Source organism: Notolepis coatsorum (assembly GCF_963971535.1).
Source record: "Notolepis coatsorum genome assembly, chromosome: 6".
In the NCBI taxonomy this organism is placed as follows: domain Eukaryota; kingdom Metazoa; phylum Chordata; class Actinopteri; order Aulopiformes; family Paralepididae; genus Notolepis; species Notolepis coatsorum.
The window spans coordinates 141,147,405-141,169,157 of record NC_140170.1 but is presented as its reverse complement, the minus strand read 5'-3'; the positions used below and the strand labels follow the sequence as shown (position 1 = coordinate 141,169,157).

General features: G+C 46.6%; 1 protein-coding gene across 2 annotated transcripts in view; it reads right to left on the bottom strand.

Moving 5' to 3' along the window:
- Positions 1–529: 529 nt before the first annotated feature.
- The window catches only part of cyb561d1 (cytochrome b561 family, member D1), a 34,484-nt gene continuing 13,260 nt past the window's right edge, over positions 530–21,753 (bottom strand). For both annotated transcript variants that reach the window (XM_084316154.1, XM_084316153.1), the window contains exon 3: positions 530–2,819. In XM_084316154.1, the coding sequence (XP_084172280.1) occupies positions 2,316–2,819 (504 nt within the window). In that variant the 3' untranslated portion in view covers positions 530–2,315. The remainder of the gene's footprint in view (positions 2,820–21,753) is intronic.

Genomic DNA, 21,753 nt, shown 5'->3' with positions numbered 1-21,753 from the left:
TACTAGGCTTTTGTTTAGACCAAGGGGGATATTAGGCTTACTAGGCTTCAGACCAAGGGAGATATTAGGCTTACTAGGCTTTAGACCAAGGGGGATATTAGGCTTACTAGGCTTTAGACCAAGGGAGATATTAGGCTTACTAGGCTTCAGACCAAGGGAGATATTAGGCTTACTAGGCAGGGCTATTGATCTCCCCCGACGGAGAAACCAATCCAGGTCCATTCTATGTTACTTACTAGAACTAACAGGAAAGAAACCTGGATGTGTTAAATTATCATGCATTTTGCACACACTAACTGCAGCTTCTCTGAACAGTCATATACTAAATAGATACCATACAGGTCCTGAGGGCTGGCCCTCCCAAAGTCAACATTGCGCCATTGACTTACAATAGAACAAAGACCATCTCAGAAACTCAACTGCAACACAACAAGGAGTATAAAAAGACTTACACTTATTGACACAACGAACATGCAGGTAACAAGTGACTGATTCAGGGATGTAAGGTATAAATCGGTCACAGCATTGATTTATTTTATTGCATAAATATAATCTATAGTTTAGAATCAGAATAGGAGCCGAGACATGCCGCCGGCAGGGTAATACATCCAATAGGTCTTTGTGCATCTGTGGCGCGTTCTCTAACAATGTCTAAAAATAGAGTGCATCGAGGGCATGTCCTCACTAGCTAATACCTTCTAGTGTCACGGACACAAACGCACATACCACACCTTTCCCCACTTGATAAAAGGTAAAAGAATGTAACTTGGAGAAAAGAACATGAGGTAAAAGGCATAGCGTGGGAAACGGAGGGCTTGTATTTCTGATGTGCTGGAATTAGTGGATGCTAACAAACGTCAATAGCAAAGGCAGACTCAACACAAAAACGAAATAATAAATAGCATTTTAAAAGAGGGCTGGTATACGATGTGTAATCCTCCACAGAACCTGTCTGCAGTGTTTCCTCCACATGTTAGTTAGGCTTTAAAACACTAATAATAGCAGGTCCATCAGAACACCGGGGGGGAGAAACCAATCTAAATACAGTACAGTGTCTCAGAGATACTTTTTTGTCCACTGGATAAGTATTGTGTGCAAATATACCTCTGGGAGGCAAATGAAGTGAAAGACAGTCACATAAAGAGCTGTCCAGCGTCGTCTCAGTGCAAGTGTATTGAGCCGTACTGTATTGTGCCCATTCTACAATCTGTTAATAAAGTTTTCAATCAATCAAGTTTGCTTTCAGTCGTTTCTCGAGGAACACGGTCCATAACCGCGTTGGAGTGTGTCTGGTATGCAGGGCTCGAGAAGGTTACACTTTCAAAATATAATCTGTTAAATCAGTTTCTCAAAAGAGGGTACATGATGTACCCCTGGGGATACTGCAAGGGGTCGACTTCTTAAAAACAAATCAATAAATAAAAATGCTAAGTTGTATCACAGAATCACACCAACACAATGATTTCTATATAAATCCTTAGACTGATTAAATATTGCTAAATGAACATCACCTTTTCTATACAACATTAAATATGACGCTATTTCCCACGTTAAAACAAGAAATGTATAATAAATGGGCTCAAAAATGTGTATGTCAAGGGGGCACTTGGCAGAAGAAATCACTAAGAGGGAATGTACACAAGCCAAAAAGGTTTGAGAACCACTGCGCAGATTACCACTCATTACAACACATTATATCAACTGCTTAAAGATTGCATAACACGTATCAGCCTACGCTGGATTACTCAAGATTCACTAACATATCAGCCTACACTGCATTACTCAATATTCACTAACGTATCAGCCTACACTGGATTACTCAGATTCAGTAACATACTAACCTACACTAGATTACTGAGATTCAGTAACCGTAATCTGATTACTCAATTACTTTTTATTTATTAAAAAAATTTATATATACGTTTCGACAAGTGTCTTCCTCAGAGTCAACAGGTGAGGTAGTCTGTATTAGTAGGTAGTTTGGGTAGTCTATTTTGAAGTGCCCAGATGAAAAGCATGCTTAATATGTACTGTCCTATACTGTTGAGGTTCTCTTATTCGAAACTTGGCTAAAAAACATTGGGCTTCCCTTTTGAGACTTATTCCAACTGTAACTTGAATCAACATTCTATTAATTAGCCAACAAGAAAAATCTATATAAATACCAAAAATATATTTTTCCATACCCAAGCCAATCCATAACCCCTCCCAAACCCTGCAAATGTGTTCTGTGTATAGATGCTGTATGGAGCACATACACTGTATGCTGTATGGTGTCTGTGTCTGTGTGTTCGTGTGAGACTCGTCTCCGGCTCTCATCTGGTGATCTTCTTGCGAGGCAGGTAGGCGTTGGTGATCTGGTTCATCACCACCAGGGCAGAGAAGAGCGGCAGCAGGAAAAACGCCCACCACACCACGCCCTTCACCGTGGCCTGGAACCAGTCGGAGCACATGCCCGACACCACCGCAGCCATCGCCAGCAGGTATGCCACGAGACCACACGTGGTATGGTACAGTCTGAGCCGGGGGGGCGAGGCCACCCGCAGCAGCTTGGGGAAGAGGAGGGACGCGCCGCAGAGCAGCTGGACAGAGGTGGCGGCCAGCGTGGCCACGCCCAGCAGGCTGTGCCAGGTGGCCAGGTGGGGGCCCTCCGACACGTTCTTGCTGGCCACCATGAAGCCCACGCCGGTGACGGCCGCCACCAGGACCAGAGCCTGGCAGAACCAATGGAGGCGGATCTTGCCCTGGCGAGACTTGAAGCAGAAGGGGCTTCCCTCAGCGGAGAACAGGAGGATGCCCTCGGTCATACACAGGCAGTACTAAGGAAGAAACACACAGGAGGTCATACACAGGCAGTACTAAGGAAGAAACACACAGGAGAGGTCATACACAGGCAGTACTGAGGAAGAAACATACAGGAGAGGTCATACACAGGCAATACTGAGGAAGAAACACACAGGAGAGGTCATACACAGGCAGTACTGAGGAAGAAACACACAGGAGAGGTCATACACAGGCAGTACTGAGGAAGAAACACACAGGAGAGGTCATACACAGGCAGTACTGAGGAAGAAACACACAGGAGAGGTCATACACAGGCAGTAGGGTAGGGGACACACACACATTTTACACTGTACATTGGAATATTGACAAAGCCTTACTTGGTCATTTACTGTACAACTAGGTTAGGACATTTGTAGGGGCCAGTTTCGAATTGCAGTCTCACGTAGGTGTTTTTTGAGAGTGTTTTTGAAGGTGGGTAGTGATTCACATTCCTTTACAGCTTTAGGCAGGGCGTTCCACATTGATGTGGCATAATTGCGAAACGTGTTTAGTCCCTTGTTTGAGCCGAATCTGGGTTTTACATGATTTGTGGAGCTCCCTCTGGTGTTGTGATCGTGGTATTCACTGACCTTTGGGAAGTATTTTTGACATGTACATGGGTACCTTGGTCGCGTAATGTATCTTGTAGACCAGGCCCATTGCAAGTTGCTGTACTCTGTCGTCTACTCTAAGCCATCCTAGGTTGTCAAAGTGGGCAGGGGTGAGGTGGGTTCTAGGAGTCAGGTCAAGTAGTAGTCTGACTAGCTTGTTTTGAGATGTTTGTAATTTGTTTTTTAGTGCCTTTGAGGTGCTTTGGTACCATGAGGTGCAAGCATAGTCGTAGTACCCTTGAATGAGTGCTCCTGCTAGAGTCTTCAGGGTATTCTTGTTTACCAGAGAGGAGATCCGGTACAAGAATCGCGTTCGTTGGTTGACTTTTTTTATTACATTGGATGCCATTTTGTCACAGGAAAGATTAGCCTCTAGGATGGAACCCAGGTAGGTAATTTCATCTTTCCTTGTGATAATATTGTCACCCACTGTAACCGAGAAGCCGTCGGTCTTGCTGAGTTTGTTATTTGAACCGAAGAGAATGGACTCTGTTTTGCCCATGTGTAATGATAGTTTGTTGTCGGCGAGCCATATGCAGATTTTGCCTAGTTCCGAGCTGAGGGCTTTTTCAACCTGTAACTTGTTCTTGTCAGTCATACACAGGCAGTAGTGAGGAAGAGACACAGGAGAGTGAGAAGAGAAGGATGCCCTCGGTCATACACAGGCAGTAGTGAGTCAGGGGGAGGAAACACACAGGAGAGTGAAAAGAGAAGACTGCGGGCCGACAGCAAAGGAACAGAGGACCTTCATCAAGATAATGTGATGAAGGTCCTTGTACAGAAACCTTGTTCTCAAGAATTAGGTTTTAATTGCAAGTGCAGAAGCTTTTTGTTCCTTTAAAGACTCAATCTGTAATCAGTTTTGTTCACATTTTACATTGGAGTAAAACAGAACTGTGAGCTATGGGAATTATAGAAAGCTGACTGTGGGAACTATTCAGTATTTTCACATTTATTTAATCTATTTATTTGTTATGTGGTTTTGTAGAATTTATTTGTTTACAGCCATATTATTTAAGTTGATGAGTTGCAGCTAAATGCTTTTATTTAGAAGGTTTTGGGCAATTGGGGAGCACAGCTGGGTTTATTTAACTGATTAGAGCACAGCAGCAGTCAGTGGGCACCGGGGAAGGTGTATGATTTTTTTTACCAGCGTCAGGGAGAGCCAAGAAAACATGTATTGTTCTTCAAACAAATAAATGCCACGAAAACGGCAATGCCTGTCTGGACAATGGACTTCCTTGATCCGCGTAAGATTCGCTGCCTGGTGCTTAAGGGGAGACACTGCAGGTGAATAGGGTAAAAAAGTTAACTAATAGATATCACAATGAAACTTCCCCAGTTGATTACTTATATTAAGACAAGACTTTTTTGTATTACAAGTTTTCTGAAATTGTATGTTTAAATATGCAAATGAGGCATGATCTACTTAAATATGCACTAATTTGCATATAATTCCAGGACAGAAATCTGAACATTGGATAAAGCCATTTTCAAAATTATAGTTTCATTTTGTTGACATATTAGAGCCAAAGGTTATTACAGAGGGGATTTTGGATATCTCTTTTTATCACTCCATAAATCAGAAAATACTCCATTCAGTCCATTTTTATGGTAAAATTCCATATTTCGCCATGTTTTTAGGAATAAAATGTGATATAAATCAGGGTATGAATGCGATATCAACAAACCCTTCTGTAAATACCTTCAGAACATAGATATGAATAGAACTGGAAGGTTTGGTGTATGTGAGTGCTACTGAAGTGGAGATTTCTGGCTCAGAGTATGAGGAAAAACTCTTAAAACTCATTTTTGGGAAAACGCCTTCAAAGTTCTGTATTGTAAAATGCCATACTTTTTTTTTTTAAACAGATATTTACAAACACAATACCTAATCAAACCATTAGTAATAGACAACCTAAACACATGCCTGATAACTGAATAATAATAATAATAATAATGATGTTATTGAACTGAACAGAACTACACACAGGCTACAAACAGTGTAGTACAGTGTAGTACCCCCTAATAGGCAACAAATATTTGAATAGATATCACTATGAAACTTTCCCAATTTGTTATGTACATATAAACTAAGAAAAAATATATTGCAAGTTTTCTGAAATGTATGTTTATATATGCAAATGAGGCACTTCCCCATTAAATATGTGCACATTATGGATGCAATAAGGCAAAATGATGTAAAATAAACAACTAAATGTGTGTTATTGACGTTTTATTGTCACTAGTTTCATAGAAGACATGTTTAGGAAGCAAAATATAACAGAATCTCAAAATCAACAAAAAAAGTATATTTGACTATTCACCTGCAGTGTCTCGCCTTAAGTGGCTTTATGTAGTTTTTATTGTTTGTTGTTGACAAATAGCCACTACACTTAATTTACATTTTACAAGTCCAACTTATCAAGGACATAATGAGAATATACCTGACATTTAGATAAATACATTCCTGGATTTTATCTTTTCAGATACAATATACCATTTGATTACTTCTGTATCTGATGCAGTTAGTGAGTTAGTAATAACCAGATTATTTTTGCACAAGTAGGAGTTGAGTGATTGTTGGAATTTGCTGGAAATAGTGTTGTGTGTCTGCTGAGGTCATGTTATGAATAAATCACTATGAAGGAAGATAACTTGGCTCCATGAAAACTGCACAGCACCATAACACACACCGACACGCACACACACAATATAATAGAACTCTTTGACCTAAACTATTCAATGGCAGACAGAGATTGGGACACAAAGGAAAACATTGTGTGTGTGTGTGTGTGTGTACAATATGTCAGAGGGAGAGACATGCTTGTGTCTACATCGTTGAGATACTGGTAATGCTGTGTCATGGGGCATTCATTAAATTGTATTGTATTGTGACCCTGAGCCAACTCTACTCTCTCTGTCTCATTCACTCTAGGTGTGGGAGTCATTTTACTACTATAGCTGTGAGGACAATTGGATTTCTGGTCACAAGAAGTAAGGACTATTTGGCTAAGTGACAACATTTTGGCCAATACTCAATACTAAAATGAGCTGTTTACAGGTTAGGTCTTGAATTTAGGGTACAATTGGGGTTAAGGTTAAATTGAGGTTAGGGTTAAAGTAAAGTTTAGGCATGTTCTTCGCGCTAGTTAAGGTTGGGTTTAGGCCAAGATATAGATAGATAGGAAAAAAATTAAATCAATTAAAGCCATTAAAGCCAACTGAATGTCTCAAAGGACGGTGACAAGAGGGAATACCGGGAACTGGTAGTGGACTTCGTCACATGGTGCGATAAAAACCACCTTCAGCTAAATGTGGCGAAGACCAAGGAACTGGTTGTGGAGCTGGGGAGGAGTGCACCTGTGACCCCCGTTTCAATCAGGGGAGTTGATGTGGACATGGTTGAGGTGTACAAATACCTCGGTGTGCAGTGCACATCGACAACAAACTGAACGGGTCAAAACACGCAGAGGCACTGTACAAGAAGGGCCAGAGCCGACTCTACTTCCTCAGAAGGCTGAGATCCTTCAATGTCTGTACAAGGATGTTGAGGATGTTCTATGAGTCGGTGGTGGCGGACGCCTTCTTGTACGCTGTGACCTGCTGGGGCAGCGGACTGAGAGCAGGGGACGCAAACAGGCTGGATAAGCTGCGGGTCAGGAAGGCCAGTAGCGTGGTTGGGGTGGAGCTTGACTCCCTAGCGAGGGTGGCGGAGAGGAGGAGCCTTGCTAAGCTCCAGGCCATCAGGGAAAACCCCTCCCACCGACTATACACAGACTTGGCGGACAGGAGGCGCAGGTTCAGAGCCAGGCTCACACTACCTAAATGCAGCACTGAACGGCACAGGAAGTCCGTCATTCCGACAGCCATCAGACATTACAATGCATCACTGTGCCTCACTGCATCACTGAGCACAGAGTGGCATTTACAATCTTCCTGGACTTAGTTTGAAACAGCACTGTGCAATATTACACCTACTGTAGACCTCAGTATATTTTTACTGTATTTATTTACTGTATATTTTATTCCATTTTTATTCTATTTTACTCTACTCTTATCTTAGGCAACTTGATTTGATTTGTTTTATTATTCTTATTCGTGACCTGTTCTGTCTAAATGTTTAAATGTTGAGCGATTTGCAGTCTCAAATTTCCCACGGGATAATAAAAGTATTTCTATTCTATTCTATTATAACGTGGTAATAACATGTGTGGCTGTGTTCCCTACGTGTTCTATGTCAGCTGGTAACAGAATATCTCCTGGTTACATCACAACTCAACCTGCCCGTCAACTGTCTCTGCTCCTGACCCAGCTATCCATTATTAACCACGGAAAGAAGGGATGGATGGAGAAAGAAAGGGAGGGGGAATGAGAGAAGAGGAAAGACGAGAGGCGGAGGAAAGGAAGAGAGAAAGAGATGCTTTTATGAACAAAAAACAACAACAAACATTTGTTCCTGCAACTGTATAATTGGCCAGTACTAGTTGGCATGAATGACTGTATGTAGAGGCTATCCTCCCTACAACCGGCCAGTGGGGGGCACATGCGAGCAACGATCAAGACAGGGGAGAATTGGCACGGCTAAATTGGGATGGGAGAAAAATTGAAAAAGGAGGAGAAAAAAAAATAATAATAAAGTACCCTGCACTGTGTATTAGTAATTATCATTGAAATACATGGGATGATGAGATCACAGTATAACCCACTCCACCAACTGGATGTGAAAGTTATAAAGACAAGACACACTTATCTATTGTCCATAAAGACAAGACACACTTATCTATTGTCCATAAAGACAAGACACACTGTTATCTATTGTCCATAAAGACAAGACTAGGGGTGATAGTGGCTCAGGAGGTAGAGCAGTCGTCTGGTAATCCAGAGGTTCCGGTTCGATTCCCGCTCCTCCCGGGAAGCGTGTCGAAGTGTCCTTGAGCAAGACACTTAACCTCTAATTGCTCCCGATGAGCAGGTTGGCACCTTGCCTCCGCCGTCGGTGTGTGAATGTGAGTGAATGGGTAAAATGTGAGGAACAAATTGTGAAGCACTTTGGATAAAAGCGCTATATAGATGCAGCTATTTACAAGACAAGACAAACACACTTATCTATTGTCTATAAAGACAAGATGATTAAACACACTGTTATCTCTTGTCCATAAAGACAAGACAAACATACTTATCTATTGTCCATAAAGACAAGATCATTAAACACACGTATCTATTGTCCATAAAGACAAGATGATTAAACACACTGTTATCTCTTTTCCATAAAGACAAGATTAAACAGTGTTACTATGATACTGTACTCCCCATTAGCCGTAGTGCTGTCTATCCATTTCATTTCATTTATACAGGTAAAAATCTCATTGAGACATAGTCTCATTTACAAGAGCGACCTGATCCACCAAACAAACATAAACATAACAAATACATAAAAGTAACGCAACTAAAAGTCTAAGAGAGGCTCAAATCTAGTTACATTAAATTAAGAGCAAGAACAGGCCCCCATGGATGCCCTTTCAATATTCTGTATAAGAAGCTTAAAATCTCCAATGGGAATTAGGTTTGGGAGCCTCAGTTCCTTTTGTAATAAGTTCCACGTAGATGGGGCAGAATAGGAAAATGCTGAGTTCTGTGCGGGCAAATGGTACAAAGAGAGTCAAAAGATCCTGTGACCGCACCATGAGGGACGACAGGTAAGAAGGGAACAGACCGAGGAGAGATTTATAAATTAAGCAGTACCAGTGGAGAGTCATACGCAAGTGTAGAGACGTCCAATTCAGAAGTGAGTAGAGGGTACAATGATGTATAAGGGGCTTAAAAACCAGTAATGAATCTCAACGCCCCACGCCCCATGGTAGACAGCGTCTAACAAGTGAAGAGAGTGTTGAGATGCATAATTTCTGTGTGATTCGCCTAGTTTTGGATAATGCTGCCATCACTCCAATACAGTGGAGCTGAATGGCACTCTGCTTGTGGCACTGGAAACACAAAAGTAATGTCTCTTTCCATGACCCGGTTACTCTGGATCAGACCTTTCATTATTATGATCCATCTTCTTGTCTGACTCTGGGGAAGATGGCAAATAAGCAATGTTATATTTCCCAAAATGTTGGAGTGTACCTTTAAAGGAACACCCCAACATTATGGGAAATGCACTTACCGTCTTCTCCAGAGTATTCTGGAGATCTTCTTGTCCGACTCTGGAGAAGATGGTAAGTGCATTTCCCATAATGTTGGCGTGTTCCTTTTAAGAAACCATATCTAGGGGTGTGCGGGCCAGGGCTCCACTTCACTGGTCAAATTACTTACTTGTGAGTAGTACGTCCGTTGATAAAGAAAAGCAAGGTCTTGAGCAAAACTTGAGTCGCAGCTTGTACAATACGTGGTTGCGACCGCTGTGACCCACATTCTGGTGGATGTCTCGGAGTATAAGCTCTGTTACATGGGAATCCTTGGGTAGGATGGCTGGGTGTTTAGTCTCTAGTTTAGTCTTTAGTCTCTTCCGGCATCGCCGCTTTGTCAAGCCTTCCACCTACTCGGAGGATTCCCTCTTGCAGTACTGGCCGGAGCTTAGCGATATGACTGCTCCTCTTGACGTAGCCGCACTTCCTAAGCGCGGCGATTTCTTCTGGGTATTTCTGTCGCTGGCTGTAACGAATGATCTCAAGCTCTGCTTCCTTCATATTCTCCACGGTGAGGTGGGTCTTCTCCAGGCTTGCCTTGAAGATCTCCATTTGTATCTGTGCCTCCGACGGTGGGAGCGAGGCATTCATCTTCTGTCTCTTGCGGTACAGCATCCGCAGAATGCTTCTAAGCTTCAGCATCCAGCCTACTGCCTTCTTGAGCCGGTTCCAATTGGAGTAATATTCCAGGAACTGCTGAACCGGGTCGAACTGTTCTTCAGCTGCAGTAGCGCTGACCACAGCGTTCTTCACCTCTGGATCCTCCGTGGTTAGGTCCTCCGGGGTTTCGGGGGTTACGAGGCCATTCCTCTTCGGGCTTCGTGAGGAATTCCGGCCCCTGTATCCAAGTCTCGTTGCGCAGGAATGATTCCACGTTGAGTCCTCTCGACGCATGGTCCGCAGGATTGGTTTCAGTATTTACGTACCGCCACTGTCCTACTTCTGACAGCTTCAAGATGGTCTCCACTCGATTCGCTACGAAGGTGCGAAACCTACTGGTTCTGTTTGCGATGTATTTGAGCACCGTGGTGCTGTCGGACCAGAAAATGGATGGGTGGAGGGGGAGCTCCAGCTCGGATCTCAAGGTCTGGTGCATGCGCGCTGCCAAGGTATCGGCTGCTAGTTCCATGCGCGGGACAGTAAGAGGCTTGAGCGGTGCCACTCTCGCCTTCGCCATGACGAAGGCGACGTGAGGCCGACTATCGTCCCTCCTTTGTAGCAGATAGCTCACCGTGTCGTAACCCTCTTGGCTAGCATCCGCGAAGTGATGCAGCTGGTTGGGTATGGCCTCGCCGAAGCCTTTGGGCTTGAAGCTCCTCGGCACTCCGAAATCCTCCAACAGGCGAAGGTCCGCCATCCAGCTGGCCCATCGTAGAGCTAGGGCCTCTGGAATCTCATCGTCCCATCCTAGCTTTAATCGGCAGAGCTCTTGGAGGATCCTCTTGGCTGTCAAGACCACCGGAGCCAGTAGGCCCAGCGGATCGTAGATGGAGCCAACTATAGAGAGGATGCCTCTTCGGGTGGGTGGTCTTTCTTGTAGGATGATCTTGAACTTGAAGTTGTCACTCTCCGTACACCACCGGACTCCCAAAGCTCGCTCGACCGGGAGCCGGTCCAGATCCAGATCTAACTCCCTCAGAGGTTCGGCCCTTTCCTCCGCCGGGATAGCGGACAGCACGGCGCGGCTGTTGCTTACCCACTTAGTAAGCCGGAAGCCTCCTGAGGCAAGGATAGCCCTTAATTCGTGGCACAAGGACACGGCCTCCTCTACTGAACGAACTGATTTGAGGCAGTCATCCACGTAAAAGTTGCGCAGCACTGTGTCGACCCCTGCCGGGCTGTCCCCTGTAACAGCTGATTGTTCAAGGTGGTGCCCTGGAATGACGCCCCAGTCGAATACCACGCGGATCTTCTTCTCCTGGGCATGGTACACACCATGGTGTGGAAAATACCACACCTTTCCATCGCGACGGCTGAGCTCCTCCCGGGGAACCTCGACTGCGTAGCCCTTGGTGATCCAGTCGTCGATGAACCTGGCGTATTCCGCGTGTAACTGGGGATTCTTCGCGAATCTCTTCTTTAAGTTGAGAGTTCGCTGCTCCGCTACTCGTCTGTTGTTCGGCATCCTGCAGACGGCGTTCCTCACTGGTAGGCCAATGCTGTAGTGTCCATCGGTAAGTTTCACCGACTGCGAGACCAGTTCCAGAAACTGGAGGTCGTCCCTCGACTTCTCCAGCCGGTCGTCTGGACACTCTGGGAAGTCGTTCTGGAACTGTTGGCTCCAACGTTCATCTAGCGTGGCCTCCGAGGGGCGGTAGGCCGTGGCTTGTATGAGTCCACTGGTAGTTTCCGGGCCATCTACCCCTCTGCGGAGGCCATGGATGAACCAGCCCAATCTCGTTTTCACCGCGTACGGCCCTGCCTTCACTGCGTACGGCCCTGCCTTCACGCTAGGTAACACCACCAAGGGTTCCGTTGCCTCGGGTACGTCATTCCCTAGGAGAAGGCTTATCTCCGCCTGGATCTTCGGGATTTGCACTTCCCGGAGATGAGGCCACCTATCGACTTCCTCTTGCTGTGGGATGTTCCGGTGACTAGCGGGTATTGACTTCTGGGAGAAGGTATTGGGTAGCTCTAGGAAGTCGTCCCTGTCCAAGCCACAGACCTCTAAACCGGCCACCCTACGGCTGCTCACCACCTCCTCATGTCCCAGGGTCTTAATCAGGATACTGGTCTTCGGGCCGGTGACGTTAGGCGCAGCCATTAACCCCTCGGTGCAGAAGGAGGCGTTGCTGCCTGGGTCAATGAAGGCGTAGGTAGTCAACGTCTGGTTGCCTTTCGTGGCCCTAATGCGGACCGGGACGATAGCCAAAGGGCCTTCGCCATCGCCGGCCCCAGTAGTTCGGCAGGTCCTGGTTTCGGCATTGATGCCTCCACTGACCTTAGCGCCGGCCTCCGCTGCTTGACATCCGATGTCCGATGTCTCCTTCTTGTACCTTACTTCCTCGTAGGCCGCTTGGTTATTAGTATGTAGAACCGTGGGGTGGGTACGCTGGCACTCGGCAGCGACTCTTCTCGGGGCAGTCCCTGCTCAGGTGACCCGGCTTCAGACAGCCGAAACATAGGCCTTTACTCCTGAGAAATTCCAACTTCTCCTTGTGAAGAGCCTTCTTCAGCTTGTGGCATTGCTCCATGGCATGCAGTTCTCCCTGGCAGAAGAGGCAAGGGTTGGAGAAGGCGCGGAGGGTATCCCCCTCGTGGCGCGCGTTAGCCTCTGCCGGGTGCTGCACTGTTGTAGGAGCGGCGGTGAAGCTTCCCCGCGCGCCGACATTTCTGGCGGTCCTCTCGTCTTTGTGAGCCTTAGTTTGGTTCCTGTTTCCCTCGGCGAGGTTGCCAAAGAGCGGGTGTAGGGCTTCCTGGGCTTCTAGATTGACAAAGTCGACCAGGTCGCGGAACCTGGCGCTGCGCTGCTCTGTCCTCTGCAGCGCCTGGACCTTGCTTCTCCACGATCTCTCTGCTTGTACGGAAGCTTGCCGGTGACGGCGCACATAGTCGAGGTGCCGTCCAGCTCCTGTACGTGCTCCATGTCAGTCATAGTGTTGAGGCATCCCGTGAGGTAGAGGCCAAAGGAGCGAAGCGCCCCTCCGTCCTCGGGGCGGGATCATGGGCCAGCCCAGCGCCTTGTCTATATACGCCCTTGATATGATGTATCCATTTCCAAAGTGCTCTTGCAAGAGCCGCCTGGCCTCGGGATAGCCTTGTTCTGAGTCCATCGAAATACAACTTCTTATCAGCTCTCTTGGCTCCCCAGCCGTGTACTGCTCCAAGAAGGACAGCCGGTCCCTGCTGCTATCCATCTGGTCCTCCACTCCGTGTTCAAAGGCCCTGATGAATGGCCTGTACTCCATAGGTTCTCCCCTGAATGTAGGAATCTGTAGAGGGGGCAGCCTCCCTGGGAACTACACCCTGGCCCGTCGGTGCTCTAGTCGCGGAGCCTCTTGTTCTTTCTGGGTAGCGCCGCCTGGTGCTCTGGAGCTGAGACGGTCACCACGTTCCTTTTTTATCGTGACGGTCAGTGGAGCGGGCCGATCCGGCTTGCGGGCTTGGGATTCGTAGGTCTTCCCTTTCGGTAGGTAAGAGCTCCTTCCACTAATATGGGACCATCCGTCGGGGGTTCGTTGGCCCCCACGCTCTCCCATTGCTCGGAACTTAGCCTCTACCTTAGCTAACGCCGCCTCAATCTGTAACTCCTCTCTCTTTTCTCTTATTTTAGCTACAATCCGAGCATCCTGGGCCGCCCTCTCTGCATCCTGTGCCGCCCTCTCTGCATCCTGTGCCACCCTCTCTCTATCCTGTGCCGCCCTTAGCTTAGCTGAGTCCGCGAAGAACTGAGCCTCCTTTTTATCGAGTTGTCGTGTTCGCCTTTGCGTGGCAAGCCGGGCCACTAACCCTTCCCTTTCTAGCGTAACTTTCAGACGCGCGTTTTCCGATGATGTTCTGGAAGGCGTGGGGGATGGTGCCTTCGACCCTTCCCCTCCGAGGCCGGATGCGCTGTCGTCTGGAGCGATAGCATCTTGGCGCTCCATAGCCTCCTCCGTACGCTTACGCACCTCGCCCATCCATGTGTCAGCCCTTTCTGCGAAGTGGGACAATGTGTCCGCCTCCGGCGTGACCTCCGCCGTATCTTTCTGCCTCTTCTCTTCGGAGGTCAGTGCCGCCTGGACCTGGGCATGAAGCGACTCCCACTCCTCGAACAGACGGTTGAATTCTACCAATCCTCGCTGTACACCTTCCAAATTACGCTCGTCGTCCATCAACTGATCCATCTCCGCCAGGTGCCCAGTTAGCTCACCTAACTTCTTCTTCCTTTCCTTTTCAACCTTCTTAAGTTTTGACATTTTGTGGTTCTCGTGTTCTTGTGGTTATCCTCCTTCCTCTTGGAACGAAGTTTTCTTACTATTGTGCGGGCCAGGGCTCCACTTCACTGGTCAAATTACTTACTCGTGAGTAGTACGTCCATTGATAAAGAAAAGCAAGGTCCACAGGGTAAAGTAAAGATAGCCAAATGGTTTATTTGCGAAGTCTCTGTTGGGGAAAATGTGTATGAGGTGGACTAGTTTAATATAGGTCAACTAGCAGTGCTGAAAGACGGTCTGGCTGACGTTCTTAAAACAATTTAGAACAGATGGATATTTCAGTACGGCATGTTGTGTGCTGGTAATCTCGTACATTGTGTGCTTTCATATCTTGTTATTTTCTCTCTTTCACACAGGCACAGCACACACACACAGACACACGGACACACACGTACACAGACACACACAGTCGCACAGATATACACACCGACACACACACACACACACACATTCCCTGTGACATAATACACACATACAATACACATACGTCTGTACGCAGACGCACGCACACACAGACACACACACACATACACACACACACACACACACACACACACATCTCACTCTCTACATCATATCGTGTGTGGATATCATATCTTGCTTATCTCTCTTCATGTTCTCTCTCCGATGTTAAATCTACGTATCATCTTAATGTACGTCATGTCAGATCTGACATGATGTGATACGTCATCATATCTGTCATGGGGGGGCAGGACTGAGAGGGGATTTAGGGACAGGCAAAGGGATCCAGGACAGAGTGTTTTTGTTCAAGCTGTGGTGATCCTCTTTGACCCATAGCTCTTGCTGTTAAAGAACTTCTTTTCTTAAATAAATTACCTATTTGTTACAATTGGAAAATATCGTCTCCTGCTGTGTTAAACAACCTTTCCACAACATTTGGTGACCCTTGACCTGTAGACCGCCCTGCCGGGCCCCCTCACACGGCCAGCTCCGGACCTCTCCCGTAGAAGTTCTGCCGGTTGTCGACAAAAAGGTAAGCGTTGAGCTTGTTATTATAAATATCCGTCAGAGTTTCTGCGGGAGGGAAAAGTCGAGCTGACTGTGTTGACGAGGTCTGGATGGACGGCTAAAACGAACACTGGTGAGGTGTTTTACACTGGGGCGATTCCTTTTTTAACAGTGGCGGCCACTAATCAATTTTAATTGCATGTTTTCGACCTCTGGTCAAAATTTTTCTCCATCTCCTCAAACCTCTTCAAACCTCTTCAAAACCTCTCCCCGACCGCTTTCACATAACTGTTCCTGTGTCCTCTGTAGATAAGACTCTCAACATTTTCAAAACAAAAACTGCTGAAGATAGCTCATTCTGGGCGGAGGGCCAGCTCCCAGGTCTGGGCGTTCTGCCAGGAGAGATAGCTCTCTCTCTCTCTCTCTCTCTCTCTCTCAATTCAGTTCAATTCAATTCGGGTGGGCTTTATTGGCATGAAATATCAACATACTTATTGCCAAATCAAGTCCAATATACAAACAGAAACATATATATTATTAAGCAATAAAACATACCATAATATTAGCAATAAGTAAAACAATCAACAGAAACATATTAAATTACAAAATAATCATTCAATCGGGTAGTCATTTTACAGATGTAGCCACCCAGATACGTGTATTTACAGGGCTTGTTCTCTTATTGATCCTTGTATTTCTCACGGTGTAGTGGGAGGTGAGGTTCTGTCTCGGCATCCCCCTGATGACAAGGTGAACGCGGCCTGGCCTCTCTGGGCAGCCAGTTCTGCCTGTGACGGCCTGTTTCTGTGGCTAGACTGTGTCCACTCAGTCTGTACCGTGTCAATGTCTTTCTTAAATTTTGTATCATTCACAGTGGTCAGGTGTTCTGCCACCGTGTACTCTCTGTTTAGGGTCAAACAGAATTCTAATTTGCTTTGAGATTTGGTTGATTTGTTCCAATATTCTATATAGTTTCTTTTTGTTTTGAGATTATTTGGTTGGGCCAGATTTTTTGGTATCTGTCCTGAGGCATTTGTGGGCAGAGATTTCTGACTAGCTGGCAGAGGGGACTCTTATCTGGGTTCATCTCTTGGCTCTGAAGGGCTTTGTAGTGGTAGGAGTGGGGGTCACTTGATTGGAGGTGTGTGTAAAATTTTATGGCTCGCTTTTGCTTGTGAGGTTGTTGCTACAGAGAGGCTAGCTGTCCTACACACACACACACACATACACACACACACACACAAACACACATACACATCTCACTAAATCTTTATCTCTCTCTCTCTCTCTCTCTCTCCTGACACACACACACATACACACACACACACATAGACACACACATACACACACACACATCTCACTAAATCTTTCTCTCTCTCTCTCTCTCTCTCTCTCTCTCTCTCTCTCTCTCTCTCTCTCTCTCTCTCTCTCTCCTGACACACACACACATACACACACACACACACACACACACACACACACATACACACACACACATCTCACTAAATCTTTATCTCTCTCTCTCTATCTCTCTCTCTCTCACTAAATCTTTATCTCTCTCTCTCTCTCTCTCTCTCTCTCTCTCTCTCTCTCCTGGGTTTGCTCTCTTGGGCTGACCCCTGGTGGTAGAAAACACACACACACACAACCACACACACACACATACACAGTCACACACACACACACACAGACACACACACACACACACACACACACACACATAGACACACACACAAACACACACACATTCCTGTGTCCCGGTAGACAGCGGGTTGTGTCACACACACACACATACACAGTCACACACACACACACAATCACACATACAATACACACACACACACACACACACACACAAACACACACACACACCGACACACACACAGACACACACACACACATAGACACACACACACACACACACATTCCTGTGTCCTGGTAGACAGCGGGTTGTGACGCACACACACACAGTCACACACACACGGTCACACACACACACACACACACAATCACACACAAACACACACACACCGACACACACACACACACATTCCTGTGTCCTGGTAAACAGCGGGTTGTGACACAATCACACACAAACACACACACACAATCACACATACAATACACACACACACACACACACACACACACACACACACACAAACACACACACACACCGACACACACACAGACACACACACATACAATACACACACACACACACACACACAAACACACACACACACCGACACACACACACACAGTCACACACATACACACACACCGAGTTGTAGTAGCGTTGTAGTAGTAGATCTAGGTTAACTGTTGTTCCTGGAGTGGTAGTTGTAGAGAGATCTAGGTTAACTGTTGTTCCTGGAGTGGTAGTTGTAGAGTAGGAAATCTAGGTTAACTGTTGTTCCTGGAGTGGTAGTTGTAGAGTAGGAGATCTAGGTTAACTGTTGTTCCTGGAGTGGTAGTTGTAGAGAGTAGATCTAGGTTAACTGTTGTTCCTGGAGTGGTAGTTGTAGAGGAGTGGTAGTTGTAGAGTAGTAGTAGCTGAAGTACAACCACACACACACACACACAACACAATAAACACATATACACACTAAACAACGATGCATACAGCAGAGGACATACTGTTAGACCGGAACCCGCTCATACAGAACCTCATACTCAAGGTAGGTGTCCGTTGGCAGAGGCGTACAAAGGCCGGGGACACAAAATGGCCTTCCGGAGGTACTTTTGATCTCGACGTATGCGAAGAGATGAATGTAATGATTCGTAACCACAAGCCAGGCGACAACAGCAAAAAGAGGTTGAGAAAGAGGACAGAAGAGTTGGGGGTAATGAAGCTCTACGCCCAGAAGGGGAGAGCATACAGGCAGGAAGCTTTAGCGCTAAACCAGAGAGAGGCGGATATAGGGAAACCAACATCCCCACCTTATGTCACGCAATTGCCGGTGGGCACTGTGACAATAAGAGGAGAATATGAGGAGACGGAATTAGGGACCCCTGCTAGGTCAGAACACGTCACTAGGTCAGAAACCCCCGCTAGATCAGAGACCTCCCTTAGGCGAGATATCCCTCCCAAACTGACCCCGCAGGACCTCTATCCGAAAGACCTGGCGGCATATGGCGAGACAGTACGTCGGAAGTTGTATGATGCAGAGGAAAAGGAGGTAGAGAACCTGGGCAGGCAGAGGGAGGGAGTCGGGAGGAAGTTAGAGGAAGAGGCCCGTCAAAATGTGGCACAGCAGACATCAGGGAAACACGGGGCGTGTGGCCACACTAAACTGTTGAATGAGGAGGAAGATGAGAATGACACAAAACCAGGACAGGAGAAAGGAAACATTACAGGAACCCTGACTTTCGCCCCTACATTCGTGGGAAGTGTGACGAGCACAGGCCAGTTTCCCCTGCTAATAAAGGGGAACGATATCTTTCACATGCCATGGTCACCTCTAGACATCGATGGTTTAATAGTAAGACTACCGGACCTTTCAGAAGGAGCCTCCAGGTGGATCACGCAGTTTGAGGAAAATACGTCATCTTTTCTGCTAGCAGTAGGTGACGTCAAATCCCTGTTGACGCGTTTGCTAGGAGTTGGTGCCTGCCGGGACATCATGGGTGATACATCGATGCGAGTGGCATGCGACACGCAGGCCCATGATGGAGACATATTCAACGCGCATAGAGCGGCGTTGTGGTACAAACTCAGGAATCAATATCCATCACGTATTAATCCGGCAAAACTGGCAGGCAACCCCATAATGGAGACGGAAGGGCCTGGCGCCTATGTGAACAAAGTACTGAAGGAGTGGAGAGGTGAGCTAGGACACAACCCAGAGATTGACCCGTTGCAGAGAACGATGTTTAGAGAAAGTGTGATGAGAGGGCTTCCAGAGGTGGTTAACTCCTTCAGTGCCACTCACGAGATTTCTCGTGTTTTTTTATAGGTGGTTGCTAGCCACTCACGAGATTTCTCGGATTTTTTTTTTTTTTTTTTTTTTTTGCGATCTGAAAAATTATTGCATCACCCGAGCCTACCCGAGTATTGCCGAGCTGCGCCGGTGATCACTGTGGAAAAAAGCGCCCCCTGTCGTCTCCCAGATGACATAAGTGATTTTGGAATGGACTCAATGAAAATGAATGGGGAAAAAAATCCGGTACTCCACATTTTCCAGTTCACTGATCCAGCCGGGGTTACTAGAGTTCATTCTGGAGCCTCAGATCCCCTCGGATCATGGAGATCCACTGTGTCGCGTTGGATCCATACACGTATCGATTTTTTCGAATGGTGATCAGGAATTGGAATATACCAGTTGGATACCATCTGATGTCAGGTAAGGACTCTATGTTATCAGTGGTAGGATAATCAGAGTAAGTTTGATGAAGTTATAAGCTGTTTTGTGAAATGTCTTCTTTTGGTTTCAATGTAAAACTCCGAGAGGAAATCAACGAGGCGATTATCCGCGCGCGGCCGTAATGTGCGTGCGTGCACGTATAATATTGATCATCTAGCGTTTATTTGAAAACGATTCATAAAAAGGCAGACGAATATCAACGTTGTGGAATATTCCACTAAAAGACGATTTTCATAGAATGCTCCAGAATGAGCTGTTTTTTATATCAAAACGGGGGCTTTTCTAACTGCTCTGAAACGGCAACGACGCGATAAAAAAACAATCTGCCTTCACAGCACTGTCTGGAAAATAGTCTTTGATAATGCGATGGGCAGATTAGACACATAGCCATAATTTAAAACATAGATTAGGCGATATTAACGTTAACATTGGCGCGGATGGTGGCATTCAAGCGGTAAAATGGAAAACCAGGCATGGCATTGAAAGAGTTAAGAATAGACTGGAAGACGTGGTGGGGTTAATGGACATGACTTATCCTTTGTTCTGTGCACATGTAACACATAGTGTGGAGAAGCAAAGGGCTCAGGAGCAGAAACTCAGGGATCAGGATAGAAATGACTCAAGGAAGTTAACTCAGCAACAACTGCAGCCCCAAAGGAGGTTGCAGGCAGTAATGGTGTCATCTGCGACCTCTCCACCCATGCAGGACCAGGGACCCCCGCCTGCACCTCAGGTAGTGAGAAGCTATGGCTATAGTTCACAGAACCAGGCGTTCAGGCGGCAGGCAGGGAATGGGCAATCAGGCCCACGGTTTACACAGGGACCGGGGAACGAACAACAGTTTCCCCGTTTCCACTGTTGGAACTGCGGCATGCAGGGACACAGGGAAATGAGATGTAGGCAACCATACCGTCCCGGCTCAGAGTATGGAAGACCCGTGCGCCAGGGGGAGTCACAAGGGCCCCACGACCAGGGGGAGACAGGAGGGCCCCGAAACCAGGGGGGTAATCACTAGGGGTGCCCAGAGAATGCGACGGGGGGAAATCAAATGATTGTGGTTTCCAAGGGAGCTGAGCAAGAACCTATTCTGCAGGTCCTAGTGGAGGGCAAATTAACAGAGATGATGGCAGACACTGGAGCAGGTTTTTCCTGCATAAAGCAAAAATACGCCGCTCACTTACCCCAGTCTGGACAGTATGTTCGGACGGTCGGATTCTCGGGAAAAACACAATTAATACCCACATCAGATCCAATCTCTATGACGTATAACAACAAGACCATAACAATACCTGTATTAATTTCGGACAGCACCCCGCGCAATCTCTTGGGACGAGATGCAATGTGTAAACTAGGCTGTAAAATCCTATGTACGCCTGAGGGGATTCAAATTGAACAAGACGTGTACCAAATGATGCTACAAGGGACGGGGGAGAAAGAGGCCACTGTGTTCTGGCTGGGCAACATAGATGCAGAGCTGCAAAGGGTCTGTGCCCCCTGGGAGCCATTTCTGAAAACCCAACTGCCTCAGTCTAGACAAACAAACATGGAGGCACATTGCACACTACAATATTTGACGAATAGTGACCTAGTTAGGAACAAGGCATGGTTGCAGGGACAGCCCGAGCAGGTGCAGATTGACTCATCTGCGATAATTGTAGGGAGACAGGGCGCGGCGTTGAGGGTTAACACGGGTAAGTATCTACGGGAACAACATAGACTAAGAGACGCCGCCCCACACATCACTCTGAGAATAAATCCTGGTTACGAATCCGAACATCTAGGTTCAATGATACAGGAATCCGAGACTCAAAGGTGGGTCTCCACGGAATCTCCGCTAATTTGGAACAGCGCAGATGGGAGTTTCATAAAAATAATGATT